The 15,348-nt window shown below is 42.2% G+C and overlaps 1 protein-coding gene across 1 annotated transcript in view; it reads right to left on the minus strand.

Moving 5' to 3' along the window:
- Positions 1 to 15,348, minus strand: part of lrp1ab (low density lipoprotein receptor-related protein 1Ab) — a 118,459-nt gene that overhangs the window by 47,826 nt on the left and 55,285 nt on the right. The window contains exons 8-24 of the mRNA XM_049580070.1: positions 13,553 to 13,775; positions 12,441 to 12,630; positions 12,198 to 12,341; positions 11,798 to 12,034; positions 11,423 to 11,603; positions 9,816 to 10,038; positions 8,781 to 8,970; positions 8,554 to 8,676; positions 8,104 to 8,244; positions 6,574 to 6,699; positions 5,785 to 5,901; positions 5,592 to 5,672; positions 5,334 to 5,501; positions 3,575 to 3,757; positions 2,830 to 3,027; positions 2,412 to 2,657; positions 1,477 to 1,674 (exon numbers count right to left, since the gene is read on the minus strand). Coding sequence (XP_049436027.1) covers positions 1,477 to 1,674; positions 2,412 to 2,657; positions 2,830 to 3,027; positions 3,575 to 3,757; positions 5,334 to 5,501; positions 5,592 to 5,672; positions 5,785 to 5,901; positions 6,574 to 6,699; positions 8,104 to 8,244; positions 8,554 to 8,676; positions 8,781 to 8,970; positions 9,816 to 10,038; positions 11,423 to 11,603; positions 11,798 to 12,034; positions 12,198 to 12,341; positions 12,441 to 12,630; positions 13,553 to 13,775 — 2,969 coding nt within the window. The remainder of the gene's footprint in view (positions 1 to 1,476; positions 1,675 to 2,411; positions 2,658 to 2,829; positions 3,028 to 3,574; positions 3,758 to 5,333; positions 5,502 to 5,591; positions 5,673 to 5,784; positions 5,902 to 6,573; positions 6,700 to 8,103; positions 8,245 to 8,553; positions 8,677 to 8,780; positions 8,971 to 9,815; positions 10,039 to 11,422; positions 11,604 to 11,797; positions 12,035 to 12,197; positions 12,342 to 12,440; positions 12,631 to 13,552; positions 13,776 to 15,348) is intronic.

The raw sequence follows: 15,348 nt of genomic DNA on the forward strand, positions 1-15,348 counted from the left end.
ATGTGATGCTAACAATTAGCCCTATCACTGTGTAAGTGCAGGTGGATTCTCACCAACTGTCCTCGGTGCTGAGCTCACACTGCGGCAACAGCAGCCACAACCAATACAGTCTTTGGTGTGGCGAAGTTGAGTGTGGTGTATTTGACAGAGTTGGCAGTTCAGTGTGCCAAGATGTCACCAAAATGGTCGAAAGTATTGCTATACTACACACCATGCCAAACACATTATGGGTATCAAATGAAGTATTCAGTTGGTATCTGTATCACTTTAAGGGTACTGCAATCAGTACTGGTATCATACTTTTTCAATGATACCCAGCTCTAGTTAGTGGTGATTTTATGTAGGAAAAAAAAGAAGCTGTAATAGCTTGGCATATGTCACATTCACCAACGAGAGAAACTCTCCAGCCAGCACATATGGTTCACTGCAAAAATAAAAACCCTGACAAACAAAGAATTGTTTAGAATTCTTCACTCTTATGGAATCTGTCAGCGAATGGCACACACTGCTGCTGTGTCTGTCAGTGTGGCTCTGATCAGCACTATCTTTCCAACCCCACTGCCCCACCTCTAAGAAAACAAACACCCAACACCAGATCTCCCACTCTTTTCATTAGTTCTCAGAAACGACAGGCTCTCATGCTGACTAAGTTCAAACCAAAATGTGTGATCATTTCTGGCTGAGGGTGATCAGACAAGTTCTTCACAAAGCCTTCCAGTCATAATTAGAGGGAGAGAGATATGCCTTCTTCACAGTTTGCTTAAAGGAATGCTGGATGGCCGTCTTTCTGTGTGTCTGTGTGGGTAGGGGTGTCTTTGTTGAGCTGCTGGCACTACACAGTGTATGCCACCAACTTGAGAGATTCTGAAATGGCTTCAAGAACAAGCAGCAGGAGCTGATCTATGAGTTGGTCACAATGTCTCTCTGCTGTGGAGTCCTTTTTTAATGGTGAAGTTGGAGGGCTGGGAACTGGAACTGCAGTGTGTTGTGCCTCCTACGCTACATCAGTGTTCTGGCTGCAGTCACGCACATCGAGTACTGAGACAAATGGGAAGAGACAAAGCCTTCCGTGTGCCCCCTAAGTGCTGTGCTGGGAACACAACCTTGATTGGCAAGGAGACCTGGGGTTTTGGAGCAGGAAAGGCCGACCATGACCTGGCCATTTATTCAGGGTCACAGACCGCCGCTGCTGACCACAGACTCTTTTTAAAAACATTTGGCTCTCAGAAATTACAGAGTGCTCAGGGGAAGTTAATTTTGGAGAAATGCTCAGTCAAAAGCACAAATCGGATCTGCTATCTCAGAAGGAGCAATCCACTTTAGTATTTTTATTTTACTTACAAAAAGATGACAGTGAAAAATGAACTTATTACTATGTAAATGAGACTATTCTTAGAGGCTATTCACTCCACCACCCCATCTATCTTTCTGCATAAACTACAATTACCTAAAGCTGTACCTAACTGGCTGCCTCACCTCCATTATCAGACAGTTTCCCGCGGTAAATCTTGTCCTCTACGACATCAGTCCAATACAGGGTGCTCTGGTTGAGGTGGAAGTCCAAGGCGATGGTGTTCCTCAGGCCTGGAACCAGCACACTGAATTCCCCCTTGTGAAGTTCAATCCTTCTGATCTCATGGCGGTTGGAGAAGATGATGAAAGGCTTGAAGGGATCTGAAAGCAAACAAGTTGTACCCGGAAAAAGTGTTAGTGTCTCAAAACAGTAAATCTCATCTCAAATTCCAGATTCACAAAACCCCTTGTTGGTCTTGGATCAAATCCTGCCACAACTCTCTCTGCAATGTCTCCCCCTCCATCTGTCCCTTTCAAAGAAAAAAACTCAATAACTAAAGGGGTTTGCTACTCACTTTCTGGAATCAAAATATCTACAACACTATGATGCATTAAATATATATTCAGCAGGATTTAAAAAAAAACAAAACAAAACAATGAACAGATTCATGCAGTAGCAATCCCTGTAAATCATCACTTATGACCCTCTAGAAGTGTGTGGTGAGAGACTCCATCCTCTAGCTGTATTTTCTTATTTTGTTCATATTTTCTGTGTTCGGGACATTTATCCTCATAGCGTTCAGTGGGGGTCAGGGGTTTATAAAAAGGTGGCAACCAGGTGTCAGACTGTAAGCAGCAGGGATTATAGCAATTACAGCGAAGTGAAACACAGAGAGAGAGTGAATCTGAGGTTGGCTTTTACTTTCACTGGTGAGCATGTTTACAAGCAGTAACTTAAAATTGCTTTAAATACCATATATACATACTGTATCGTAGAATCAGTATTGTAGAGCCTCTTCAGCACAAGAAAAATACTTTTCTCTCAATCTGAAGCCAAATTCTTCAGTTTGTAGGAGTAAATAAACTCTTACTGCCAAAAAGGCCCTCTTTTTCCTTACCAGTGCTTTTGCAACTCTCCATGTCAGACTCCAGCTCCCAGCCCTCATAGCAGGAACACTTGACGCTGGATTTCTCCTGCTCGCACTTCTGGCTACACTTGAGGTGTTTGGCGCAGAAGCTCTGGATCTGGCAGGTCTTGTTGTCAGATCCCAGCTCCATGCCCAGAGGACAAGAGCACATGAAGCCCTCACCAGGAATGATGCTGCAGTTGTGGCTGCAGCCACCATTGTCCAATGAGCACAAGTCTGCAGGCAAGAAACAGATGAAAGAGTTGGAATATATCCGAGACAGGAGGGTTGTATGTTCTGTTTGTGGTGTTTTTAACATCAATATGGAAGGCACAGGACAAAAGAACAAGGTAATGAACACATTTTCGTGTTCTGTAAAAAAGGTGTTTGTGTCTAAAGAATGTTTTACCACAAAGTTTCTCGTCAGAGCCATCCGGACAATCGTCAGTGCCGTCACACAGCTTCTCGGCAGGCAGACAGATGGAGTCGTTGGTAGCACACATGTGATGAGACAACTTGCACACCAACGCTTCGCAGTTGTCCTCATCAGAGTTGTCCTCACAGTCACTGTCACCATCACACACCCAAGCTTTGCTGATGCAGCGAGCTGTCAAAACCACAAAATATCAATTTTCAGCTTGTGTAGTTTTAAGACTGATAGCTGCTATTCTCAGAGATCAGTTTTAAGCAAGTTTTTGGGTTTGCTCACACCAGCATTTATACCAAAAACCAATCCACTCCAATTACTGCAATCAGTGGATTTGCTAAGGAAGGCAAAGTGAATTAAACTTTTGGTGAACTAAAATGCAAATTCAAGTCTTTGACCACTTGCAAATCATCTTGATAGTGCTGACCTTTGAGGGAATGGAGAGAACTGGAGAGTCCAAAATAAAGGAAGCTTGTGCTATCCAATTTAATATAATACTGCTCGCCGAATGAGAAGCAATGGTAAGAAAGTTCCTTTTTGTATCCAGTTTTCTGCAAATTAAACTAGCTACAAACTAGCTGAATGACGCATGTGCAAATCAATTTTCCACCGCAAGTTTCCGAAGTGAACAAGCACTAACTCTTTCATTCCTTTGACCTCCTCTGTCAGAGAATAAAAACCTATTTTATTACAATCTGGTACTTGAGCCATCTGAAAGCATCCTCACCAGAGTCCCTGCAGCTAAACTTGACTGCTGGGTCACATGTGTGGGTCACACCCTCGCAGTTGTTCTCATCACTCAGGTCCATACAGTCTGTGTCACCATCACAGCGCCAGCGCATGGGAATACACAAGCCGTCCATCCGACACTGGAACTCGTCTACATGGCAGCCACCCGGAGGACGTGTAGCTGGAGAGAAAACAATAAGACAAAGTGTGATAGTCAGCCAACAAAAAGATAGAGGGTACAGTTAGGCCAATGTCAATGAAGCAATAAAACTCCAGTATAAATCAGCAACTGAAAAATAACTAGACTGGAACCACAAGCAGCAAACAACACTTGCACAGACCACACACCACACTTGGCCAAAAACTGAGAGAACAAAGAATAGGCCATTCTAGTCATTAATTAATGCGTAGGTATGCTGGGACGCTGGGTTAACAACCTGACACTGAGCCAAATCAAACAACAATGACACACAGAGCTCACTGACTGATGTCACAGGCAGATTAAAGGCACCAGTGGGGAGGTGGCACAATGACATCCCCTCACGGCAAAGGTCAGCTCTTGGCACGGCTTAAGCAGGAAATGGGCCGGGGACCTTTCAGCACAGGACTACAATATACAGGAGGGGAAGGCGATTGTATTGCTTTTTTATTTCAGCTAATGACTTCCAGACGGCAGGCCAAGAAAGCCCACAAACACACACACAGCCAGACACACACACAGCACAGACTGCTCATTAGACCAACAGGTCACGCTGGGCCCCGTTTTTGCATGCTGGGACTTGACAGCAGTTGGCTGCGTTTTTGCATGGATCAAACCGTACATATAACACCAGAACACACACAGGGAACAGGAGCGTATGTTTCTAGGCAGGCTGAAGAAAGACTGCGACAGTTGTGGTATGACGCTGCCTCAGTCGTCGTTACAAAGAGCGGTTAACCAGCAAAACTCAATGTTCCAAATCAGCCAAGCGTGGCCACCAGCTATTTTCAACTCAGAACATATAAGTCCATATCACTGCAGCAGAGTCAAAACATCTGTGCCATTTACACAAGACCATGAAAGAGTTTAATTGTTATCTAACCACAAAACATAATCACATCCTGAACAGAGCAACAGAGAGGATTTGCTGTAAATGATAAGTGGAAGCCAGAGGGCAGGCAGGGGCATGCAGAACAGAGGAAACACATCGGGGAGGAGGGCAATCCTATCTTCATTGTGACAACCTCTTTACAACTGCAAACGGCAACATGTGAACACAGTGAAATACAATACATGGTGTGATGAGAGCTCGACTCAGGCAAAGCTGGCATGAGTACAAACAATGCCGTAAAATAAACAATTCTTAGAGCAGAATAGGGCTGCAAGTTAAGCCAAAGAAATAATATTACTAATATTTTGACAGATAATGCTACTGTAATATGAGTCATGATTTTCATTGGAATTGGAATTTTTGCATTTTATTTTCACTGAAAAAAAAAACATAAAATGATGATGATGTGATTCTCACTGGGGTCTGTACAAAAAAAGCATGTTCCCTTCTGTCTGGAATATTATTAGTAGGCCTGGGTTCTCTCTAGCACCACAATGCCTCATTTATAATGATATACTGTGGCACATCTTACCTCTTTAAAAAAATGCAGCTTCTGTGATTTGGATATTGTGCTTGCCATATTGTGTTTTCCCTTATTTTTTGATTAATTGTGCAGCCCCAGAGCAGAGTTATTTCAGTTTGGTACACGCACTAATTGTTCCTTACCCTGGTTGGTACAGTTGGCGTGAGTCTCGTCACTGTAGTCTCCACAGTCATTGTCGCCGTCACACGTCCAGTATTCTGGTATGCAGCGGCCACTGTTACATTTGAACTGGACACTGGAGCAGGAGTGGCTGCAGCCTGCTTCGTCACTGTTATCCCCGCAGTCGTTGTCTGTACATGAGCACACACAGGATTTTATTTTCAGTTACTGGATTGTTTTAAACTGCACAGAAGGTGAGGGAAGTCTCAGAAGATAATTACCGTTGTCGCAGCGCCAGTTGATGTTGATGCAGCGACCATTTGCACATGTGAACTGAGTCAGAGGGAAGCAGGTTGGGTAGGCTGAAGAGGGGTCAACACAGGATGTGTTAAAATCATAAGAACATTTGTTGGCTTGAACTAAAATGTGTTATTAGAGAAAAAGCAACAATATAAAGCTGCAGTAGAGACTCACCACAGGAGTCTGGCTCATCTGAGCGGTCTCCACAGTCGTCATCCAGGTCACACGTCCAGGAGATGGGGATGCAGCGCCCACTGGCACAAGGGTACTGGTTTGGTGGGCATGTGCGAGCTGGCAAGGGAACAAGGTGTAAAAAAGGTAAGTGCTGTAAAAGGTTCCTCTTACATTATCCTTGATTCAATCTGGCAATAACTCATCCCCATTAAACAAACACTGACAAGCTAATTTCCCATAGTCTATTGCTACAAAAAGCACTTCAAACAGTTGTAACCTCAAAACAAAACATTCACTTTATCTTAATTAAGTTAAAGACAATTTCTAATCTCCTTCAATTTATTTGATACACCGAGGCAGCTCTTATAAAAGCAACCAGCACTGTTAGCCAAGGACCATCACAGTGTTCCAGCCCATTATCATCGATGCTGTAGATCAATACTCCTGGGCTGTTTGTGAATTCATGCTGGCATCCCCTGCACTCATCGTAACTGAATTAACTCAAAAATAACACGTCTGCTTGAGTTGCAACTTGTCTGCCTGCCCAAAGTTTAGTCTAGTGTTTCTCTAACTTCCCCCTTATCCTCAGCATAAATGCCTCCTCTCAGTAATACCATTTTTTCACTAGTTATTGATAACTTTAATCATCCAATAGCATCATACAGTACTGTACTGCATGTTCATTTGCCCATTCTGCAACACAGATAATGAAATCAAATCAAAAATAAAATGATGAATGAAAAACTGTAATGCTCCTCTAGCTACAAAGAATTCCAGCTTTGTTCATACCAGAGCAGGTGGTGTTGGATTCATCTTCATCATTGCCGCAGTCATTGTCGCCGTCACACAGCCATCGCAGGGGGATACAGCGGTTGTTCTGGCATTTGAATCGGTCAGCTGGGCAGGTGTGCTGGTCTGGGAGAAGAAAACAGAAAAGTATGTGTTAACACTTCTCCAAAACGATGTGTCCAGGGGATGCACCCTATAATTTTCCCTGGGAATCCTACATTGTGAACAACAAATCTGTGTCGAAATACAGTGGCATCTCGTGACTTTACTTACTTATTCTTTAAGTATTTCTTATGTCACAGAGACCACTGACAGTCAATCTTATGTTTTAGATGCTGTTATCATATTGTCAATGATGTGTCTGTGTTTTTGTTCTTGTGCTCTGCACAGATCTGTCACCTAACCACTGGCAGTTATCCCTTGCTCTCTGAAGCTTGGTGTGCTGCCGTGGTGGCAGCACAGTGCGAAGGTACCTGGAAACTGCATGTAAACTCCAACCTTATAGTTTTAGTTTCATATAATGTACCCAAACTCACAATTATGTTGGATATTACTATAGACATTACTGTTATCTTATTTCGCAACATCTGCTGTGACAGCAGACGCTGTATTAACTTATTTCGATGATGAGCCGATGATGTTTACCATCTTGTGCTAATGTGATTATGCCACTGATCGATACTGCACTGACTCATGTCAGTGATGACCTGATGAGGCTTTACTGTTTAGGGAGCGCCGTGTTGAAAAAACATTTACACCGGCGGGTCGCCATTTTCCTACCGTCTGTACGCTAGACTCTGATTTTTGGTCTGAATGAGTGAAAGGAAAACACAAAAACTCTTCGCAGAAAGAAAGAGAATAATGAACTATAATATTTATATAAGAACTTATTTAAATTTTTATGAATGATGATCACATATTACAATCATATATCACATCCAATTTCCCTTATTCTAGGTAGATGACTTTGGTGCCTGAAGATGTGACTTGTGTATAATGTTTTGTACATAGACTGTATATAAGGATACATATATAGTCTATGGTTTTGTAAATAAAGTTTTCAGATTTCAGATTTTGTTTGTTTAATTCTCAGATACATTTTCATCATACATGACCACAGGGTGTAATTATAACTAGATGACATCACACATAAGTTAAAACATCTTTGTCAAAAAACACAAATTTTATTGGAGACCCACTCAAATGATTTCCTGTTGATCCTGGGGACTCACTACATTGAAAACCTATCAGCACCACTGTTAGCCTGCTAAATAATCCTCTCACCCTTTAAATGTCACTTTAAATAAGAAAATAAAATCCAAGAAAAATATGAGTCCCTGGTTCTCACTATTGCCTGATGAGGAGAAAGCTGGCCAGTGAAATTACAGCCACATTACGCTGCATGGAAAGAGACAATCTTGGAAACTGCAGTTTGCGCCCTGTCGGTCCACGTTAGCTAAGACCCTTAAACTGAATTTGTGTTTTTCTATGTGTTGCTGTGTATCCATGACAATGACGTGGCGCACTTACGGCAGAGCTCAGGGGCCTCATCACTGTTGTCCAGACAATCGTTGTCCCCGTCACACTTCCAGCGCTCTTGGATGCAGCGGTTGTTCTTGCAGGCAAACTCCCCGGGCTGGCACTGGGGCGGGGGCACGTAGGAGGGGTTGGCTGGAGATGAGATCAGGGGTAGGAGGAGAAACAGATGGGCCATTGAGACAAGAGTTGAGCACCAAAACAAAACACAGCCTTTTGGTGCCTGGGTCAACTTTCATCTCTCTTAAAGTTGCAAAAATATTGGTGGAGGTTTTATAAAACTTCTCCCCAGATTTGGCAAAGACGAGGTATAGTACAGCCTGCAAATGGAAAGTACAGCCTAGAATTCTTTAACAGCCTCAACTCCTGCTGAGTAATGAATTTTCCTTAACCTTCCACATTGATCTTTGGTGAAACCTCTCTACTGGTAAAGCTGCTAAGTACCTTTGCAGGTGACATTATCGACATCCAGGATTTGATCGTCAGCACAGCCACAGGACCTGCCGTCAGGAATAGCAAGGCACAGACTGCTGCAGCCGCCATTGTTAACTCGACACGCATTAGAACCTACAAGAAAAAAATTAACCAAGAAGAAAGGTGGAACATCATCATCATATTTTAATTAGTAGCAAGTCATTAAATGAGAATGAAGGAGTAGAGAGGAGATATACCCTGCTGCTGGTGTGCATCATACACTCTGATCTCAAAGATGGGTGGCCTCTCATTGCGGAGTAGGGTGACTGTCTTAGTGACCTGGTCCAGTTTGTAGATGCTGCCGCCACGGTACTCATTCCAAAAAAGAAATTGTTTGTAATGACATAAGCCGAAGGCGTGGTTAAGCTCCTGCCCCTCATACACCACCTGAACCAGGAAAGAGATAAAGGTTAGATCTCCAAATATAACCTGCGTTCCAACAAACAAAATGTTCAATTGAAGATCTTTTTTTAAATAATGTGGAGTAGTATCTCTTTTATGATCTGTGTATACACAAATACACCACAGTCAAAGATTACAGCCACACTAACACATTTTGGTTTTAAAACGCATAACTCTGTCTACGCCCAGCGTCCACACTACTCCAGTGTTTTGGAAACCCTACAATGGAAAACTTTGAAAACTCTGCTAACCCCGTTGGAAACAGAGACTTTTGGAAACAAGGACGCAGACACCCACATTAGCTTCCTGATAGCAGTAACAACATGTCAAGCCAACACATTATAGCTACACCTACATGCCTTTTCTGATTTTATCATCTTGTATGGGTAACTTTACCCCTTCTCCATCGTCACTGCTTCCTCCGGTAATAATTAATGCACCCGGTACCGCTCTAATATGTCACTGTATTGTCTTTGTATTGACTCCCAGTCTGTGTGCCACTGCCTTGACTGCCTAATATCCATGTGTTACTTTCAAAAACAGTTCCACCTCATCATCAGTCCAAGCAAAGAAAACTTGGGTCTTACTTTTCGCCATCTCCATAGTATTTTCTGTAACTAAGCAACCAACTTCAGAATATAATAAAATGTGCTTCCTGTTTACAATGGTATGCCCCCAGTGTACGTGAATGGTCATGTAATATGCATTTTCAGGCATGTTAGTATGGACAGCACTTAAACATTAATGTGTACAAAAGGTGTTTTCCTTTAAAAGCTTTGTTTCAAAATTAAAACATGTTAGTGTGGATGTAAGCTGACTGCATTACCAACCTTTCGCTGAGTGGTGTTGAGATAAACCAGCTCAATACGGTCGTAGTAAGCATCCACCCAGTACAGGATGCCCTGGGGAATGTCCAGACTCAGGCCATTAGGCCACAGCACTGTCTTGCTGGTCAGGAACACTTGGTGATGGGAACCATCCATCCAAGCTTTCTTGATCTTCCCTCTATTGCTCTCTGTGGGGTCCTCCTCCCAGTCAGTCCAGTACATCCATCTGGGAGACGAGAAAGGGAATCACCGTGTTCAAAAGCCGTGTGAGATATAAGACATGCCTTTGAGAGCTGGAGCCGTCACAGTGTAGCTTTCTAGTTTTGATGCCCTTTGAAAGGACTTCGCACAAAAAAAAATAAAACAAAAAATAACAACAACAAAGGAAACAGTATCCAAAAAATCCACTGAAAACTCACCAGCTCCCACACACCAATGTAACCAATGAGTTCAACAAACATCTGCAGTGCGGGCAGCCCACATAGCTGCAGGTAGCAGACCCTCAGACCATCCTCTGGCACTACATCAAAAGTATTAACACTAATCGTAACACACAGGTTACAGGAGAGGAAAAATATTAATTCTTAAATGCACTATGAATCCATAGAATCTCTTGAAAGATAATGTCTTGATGCGAAACAGTCAATAATAAGAAATTTAAAGCCCAATTCTTGACATTTTGCACAGCCGTAGGACCCGGCTGTATGTTCCTTATGGCTATAATTCGACCAATCCAAAGCCCTGCCCCCTCTAGTTACTGTTACTAGGTGGGACAAGCCTGACAAAAAGAAAAATGGCAATGTCAGTTCCATTAAGCCAGGTGGTTCTTTGACACTCTTTTTTTTGACAGTGTAATGTGGTGTTCTGTGTGAAGTAGCATAGTCTCGCTAAGCTAAGCTAGCTAAATGAGCCAGACATGCGTCTGTGCCGTCTGCGTATCATGCAGGAAAGGCAGTTCAGATTGTGGTTGATAGTTCATTAGGGTACTTCTTAATGCTACATAGATGAGCCTAGCACACAGCATATCTACGTAAAATGGGAAAGTTGCTGGAGGTTCTGCTGGGCACCAGACTTGCTCAGCTGTTATTGGAGGACAGAGTGAAAAGGGGCAGGACTTAGGGAGTAGTAGTAGTAGTATTTTAAAATGTAACCTTTCAGTTGATACATCTCTCCCATCTGTGACTACTATTGTATTAATATTTGTTTAATGAAATTAAACAAATCTGTTTATTTTAATCATGAATTATTACAAATACACTATGCTTTAAAAGTTACAAGTGGGGCTTTCCTATCAATTAAAGGCAAAATATGCCCCAAAAATATCTTAAAAGTTACAAGTAGCTGCACTGAGACATAAAAAAGCATGTGTAGAAATCAAAAATTTTAAGCATCACAATGCATCCATAATCATTCAATAATCACATTGTAGCCCTCTGAATCAGAGTCAAATTGAATCAAATCAAATCATGAAGTGCCTTGACATTCCCACACCTAACACAGGTCAAATGCTGCTAACCAAAACATTATAAATGGCTTACGAACTTTGACATAGCATTTGTGAGAAAAGAATACTCATTAAAATAACAATACCCTCCCCTCCAGTGTCTCACCCATGCTGGGGGTCCACCACAATTGCTCGTGGGTGGCTCATCTTTCCCTCAATGAGAGTCTTGCGGGTCTGAGAAGCCTTTTCCAGCCTGGCGACGCTAATAGTCTTCTTAGGCCCATCATCTGTCCAGTAGAGATTACCTCCCATCCAGTCCACTGCTATCCCCTCCACTGTGTGAATACCTGAGATAAGCAAAAGGAGTGAGGGTGAAAAGGAAACGATCAGCTGGCCAATTCAGGATGAATATCAAGAGAATAAAGTGGAAATGATATGGAATAACCTGACTGAGTTCTTTTCCTCACTGAATTCCAGGATTTTTTTAGAGAGTAGGAATAGTTCACAGCTTACCTGTGCAAAGCTATCATTTTATTCTTACCTTCTTTTAGTATGGTGTCTCTCTCTGTACCATCTATCTTTTGTCGGCCAATAATGTAGCTGGTGGCATCAGCGAAGTAGATGAATTCACTTGCGGCGTGGAAATCCAAAGCTCGGGGGTTCATTAGGTTCTCAATGGGAATCATATATTCATCAGGCACCTTAGCGTTCATGTCCATGCCCCTGATGATTCCAGGGCGACCCTTTCCATACACCAAAAACAACTCATGGTCTGGTTCTGCAGAGGAAGAAGGAGAAAAAAGACTGACTGTCATTACTTCTGCCAGTGATTGCGTAACCGCCATTACCTCATTGCCATCATCAATCATCACTGCCGAAACTAATGGGAAGGGGTTCATTTTTGTCAAATGAAATTTTTCCCCCAGTCATGATGTACTCACTCTTGCAGGACTTTCCATCGCTGCCAAGGCTGAATCCAGAGCGACAGCGGCACGTACGGGTCTTGTGGCTGTTGCTCAGCAGACAGATGTCGGAGCATCCTCCAGCCTTCCCAAACTGATCCAGGGCACATGCATGGCTGCGCACTAAGCCGCGAGAAAGGGGTACAAAATCAAAACAGTTGTAACTGTTATTAAAGGACAGATAATTTGGAAGTCAAGCTTATTGCCTTCTTGAATGAGTACCTTGCGGTTGGCGCCTCTGGTGGTACACGTGCAGTGCGGCTCCCCGGTCAACCCGTGTCACCACCTGGAAGTCGGAGCTGTTGAAGCGGTTCACTCGGATCACGCTGGTCTTTGGGTTGAGGTTGCCTTCATCTGAGTTGGTGGCATACAAGTAGTTCTCAAACACAGTCAGCCCATACAGATGCTCGATCTGAAATACAGCAAGACAATAAAGCAGCAAAATTTAAAAAGTTGTCTTGCTACTAAAAAGCTGACATAATCAGTGAAACAGCTCATGGTGCATGACTAATGGCTTTTGTGATATCGTTTGTGTTCACATTTTTATCTTGAATGCTGTCTGCTAAATTCTGCATGATGGAACTTTCCTAACAAACTATTTATCAGTATAAAACAGATTTTGACAGGTTCAAAAAAAGTGAAGAAATCTCTGACAGACAGAGACAGACAAACACAGACAGAGAGATAAAGAGAGAGAGTCTGTGTAAACTTGGCACAGGGCAGCATAATGGCTCCACTTCCCATCTGCTGTTAAACAGAGAGAGGTTTTACTTTTATAAGGGTAGATTCTGTGCAGCTCTCCTCTACTGTCAGAAAGATGTATGGGTTGGGATCGTATTACCTCCCCCACCTCTCTCACACACGCCGCCACCACCACCACCATCACTGCAGTCCTGATTTCATTAAGATCATTACTCCACTTTAAGTTTGAGCCAAGCTTCGCTTGGGCTAGACTAATATGTTTAGAGAGGCACTAGCCAGGAAAATCACACACTCTTTAAGTAATATCAATCAAGGCAATAAAAAGGACTTATCCTCATGAGAGGCCGGCTCTCTTTGCCTTGATACATAGGAGACAACTGGAAAACAGCACTGCCTCTAAAGATGATGATATTAAATCTGTGATGAGACCGATTTGGAAAACAGATGTTTTGTGTTATGGAAGGGGAGATTGAAAAGTCAGTGGGGACTCTGGGCTATTGCTGTTTCATTCAACCTTTAAAAGAATGCCAAACAATTTAAAAATCTATATGTTTGACTTAATCTCTGTGTATGTTTGGGTGTAGTTGGCATTTTCTGTGTGTACACCCCTCCAACCATCATTCAACCCTCACCAGCAGGCCCTGGATAATAGTGTGTCGGTTCTTGCCCTCGTAGTCCACTACTTCAATGTAGTCCAGGTAGGCGTCAGCCCAGTACACCAAACGGTTGACCAGGTCCAGTGTGATACCATGAGGGAAGACGATCTTGCTGTCCACCAACTTTGTGCGGTTCTGGCCATCCATGTCGCAGCGCTCCACCCTTGGTGTAGACCCGTAATCTGTGAAGAACACTTTGCTGTAGCACAAGAAGAGGAGCACAAAGGAAGGAGGGGTTCAGTAACGGTAAGGTGACAGAAAAGGGTATTTCATAAATAAATTATATGATTTTAAGAAACTGTGTAACAGCTCCTTGGACTTTATGTATGTTTCAAATGTTTCACAGCTGAACTTGTCCATACAGGGAGTGTCTGTGAAACCAGTAGAGGAAACAAAACTCTTGGAGTGACACAGAGTGCCGAAGGGATGACGTATATTTGCAGGCTAACATGGAAGTTAACATCGCCCTGGTTCCCTCAACAAAATGCTAATGGGATTTTTCCACTAGATTTTGGATTACTGAAGAAAATACACTTGTGGCAAACGAAAGTTTATGATTCTTAAACATTTTGTTCAGCAAGAACTTGACAATTAAAAATGACTTATGATTTCTGTAGCATAAATGCAATTACCAGAGGTAAAAAACTAAAGTTACGGCTATAAACAAAACTACACCACAATCGCATGACTTCCTTGTCACCCCAACAAGGAGGCTGTAAAGCCACGTTCAACACGATGACGTTCTTTAGTCTCAGTTAGACACTTCTTAGCACAGGTCTTTTTTCTGTCACGTTAAGGCTTCTGAATTTATGAATGGCATATTTACTGATGTATTTCATGTCGTAGAAAAATCTCTTAAGCTTGTGTTATCCACAGACTTTATTTCAGGCACCTAACCAAAACCCATTCAAAAAACCCATTGACTACATTGCTAAAATGCTAACTCATTTGCCGGTTTTAGGACTCATTCTGCACCACTTTATCAGACAGCAGACTGAAGCAGTCAAAACAGACTAAAAAAACTGTAGCAGTTATGAGAAGAGGTCTGGCAGTTATTAAGCAATTAACTAAATTCTCACCACAACAATACATCTCTTACATTTTTCAAACATTAGTTCTTACTCATTTGGATTACTGTCATTAGTGTGGTTAAGTGCTTCAAATAAAGACTTGGAAACACCACAGTTAGTCAAGAATAGAGCCGCACAAGTTGCTCTGAAATGTAACAGAAGCGCTGACATCATCAGAATAAACATAACCTTAGATCGGTCACTGATCAAGGACAGAGCGGTTATTTCCCTGCTTTGTTTTATGAGAAATATGGTCTAATATCCCAAATGTCCTTTACCATCAATTTTCTTATAGTAGTAATGACCATAACTTTAATAATGCGCATGAATCAAGAGGTTATTTTTCACTTCCCATTTCTGGAATGGTTTGCTATCGGACATTACACATTCAGCGAGTATAACTGTTTTTATAAAGTGCTTACAGAAATACCCGATGGCAAAAAACACCAGTCTTTCTCCAAAAGGGACATATTTGTTCAATAAAATCTGACTATATGATCATTAATGAAGATCTCTCTCTTGGTCATTTTATTGTCTCAGTGACTGTATATGCTGTTTTTAGTGGTTGTATCATAGTTTTTCAGCTCTATCAAATGTTTTCCTGAGTATGTAGATATAGTGTGGTTCTCATTGTTGTAATTATTGCCATTAGTAGTTCAATTGTTGTTAATTTTTTGTAGCTTTCCTGCTTCTTTTTGTTTT

The sequence above is a fragment of the Epinephelus fuscoguttatus genome, linkage group LG7 (assembly GCF_011397635.1).
Source record: "Epinephelus fuscoguttatus linkage group LG7, E.fuscoguttatus.final_Chr_v1".
In the NCBI taxonomy this organism is placed as follows: Eukaryota; Metazoa; Chordata; class Actinopteri; order Perciformes; family Serranidae; genus Epinephelus; species Epinephelus fuscoguttatus.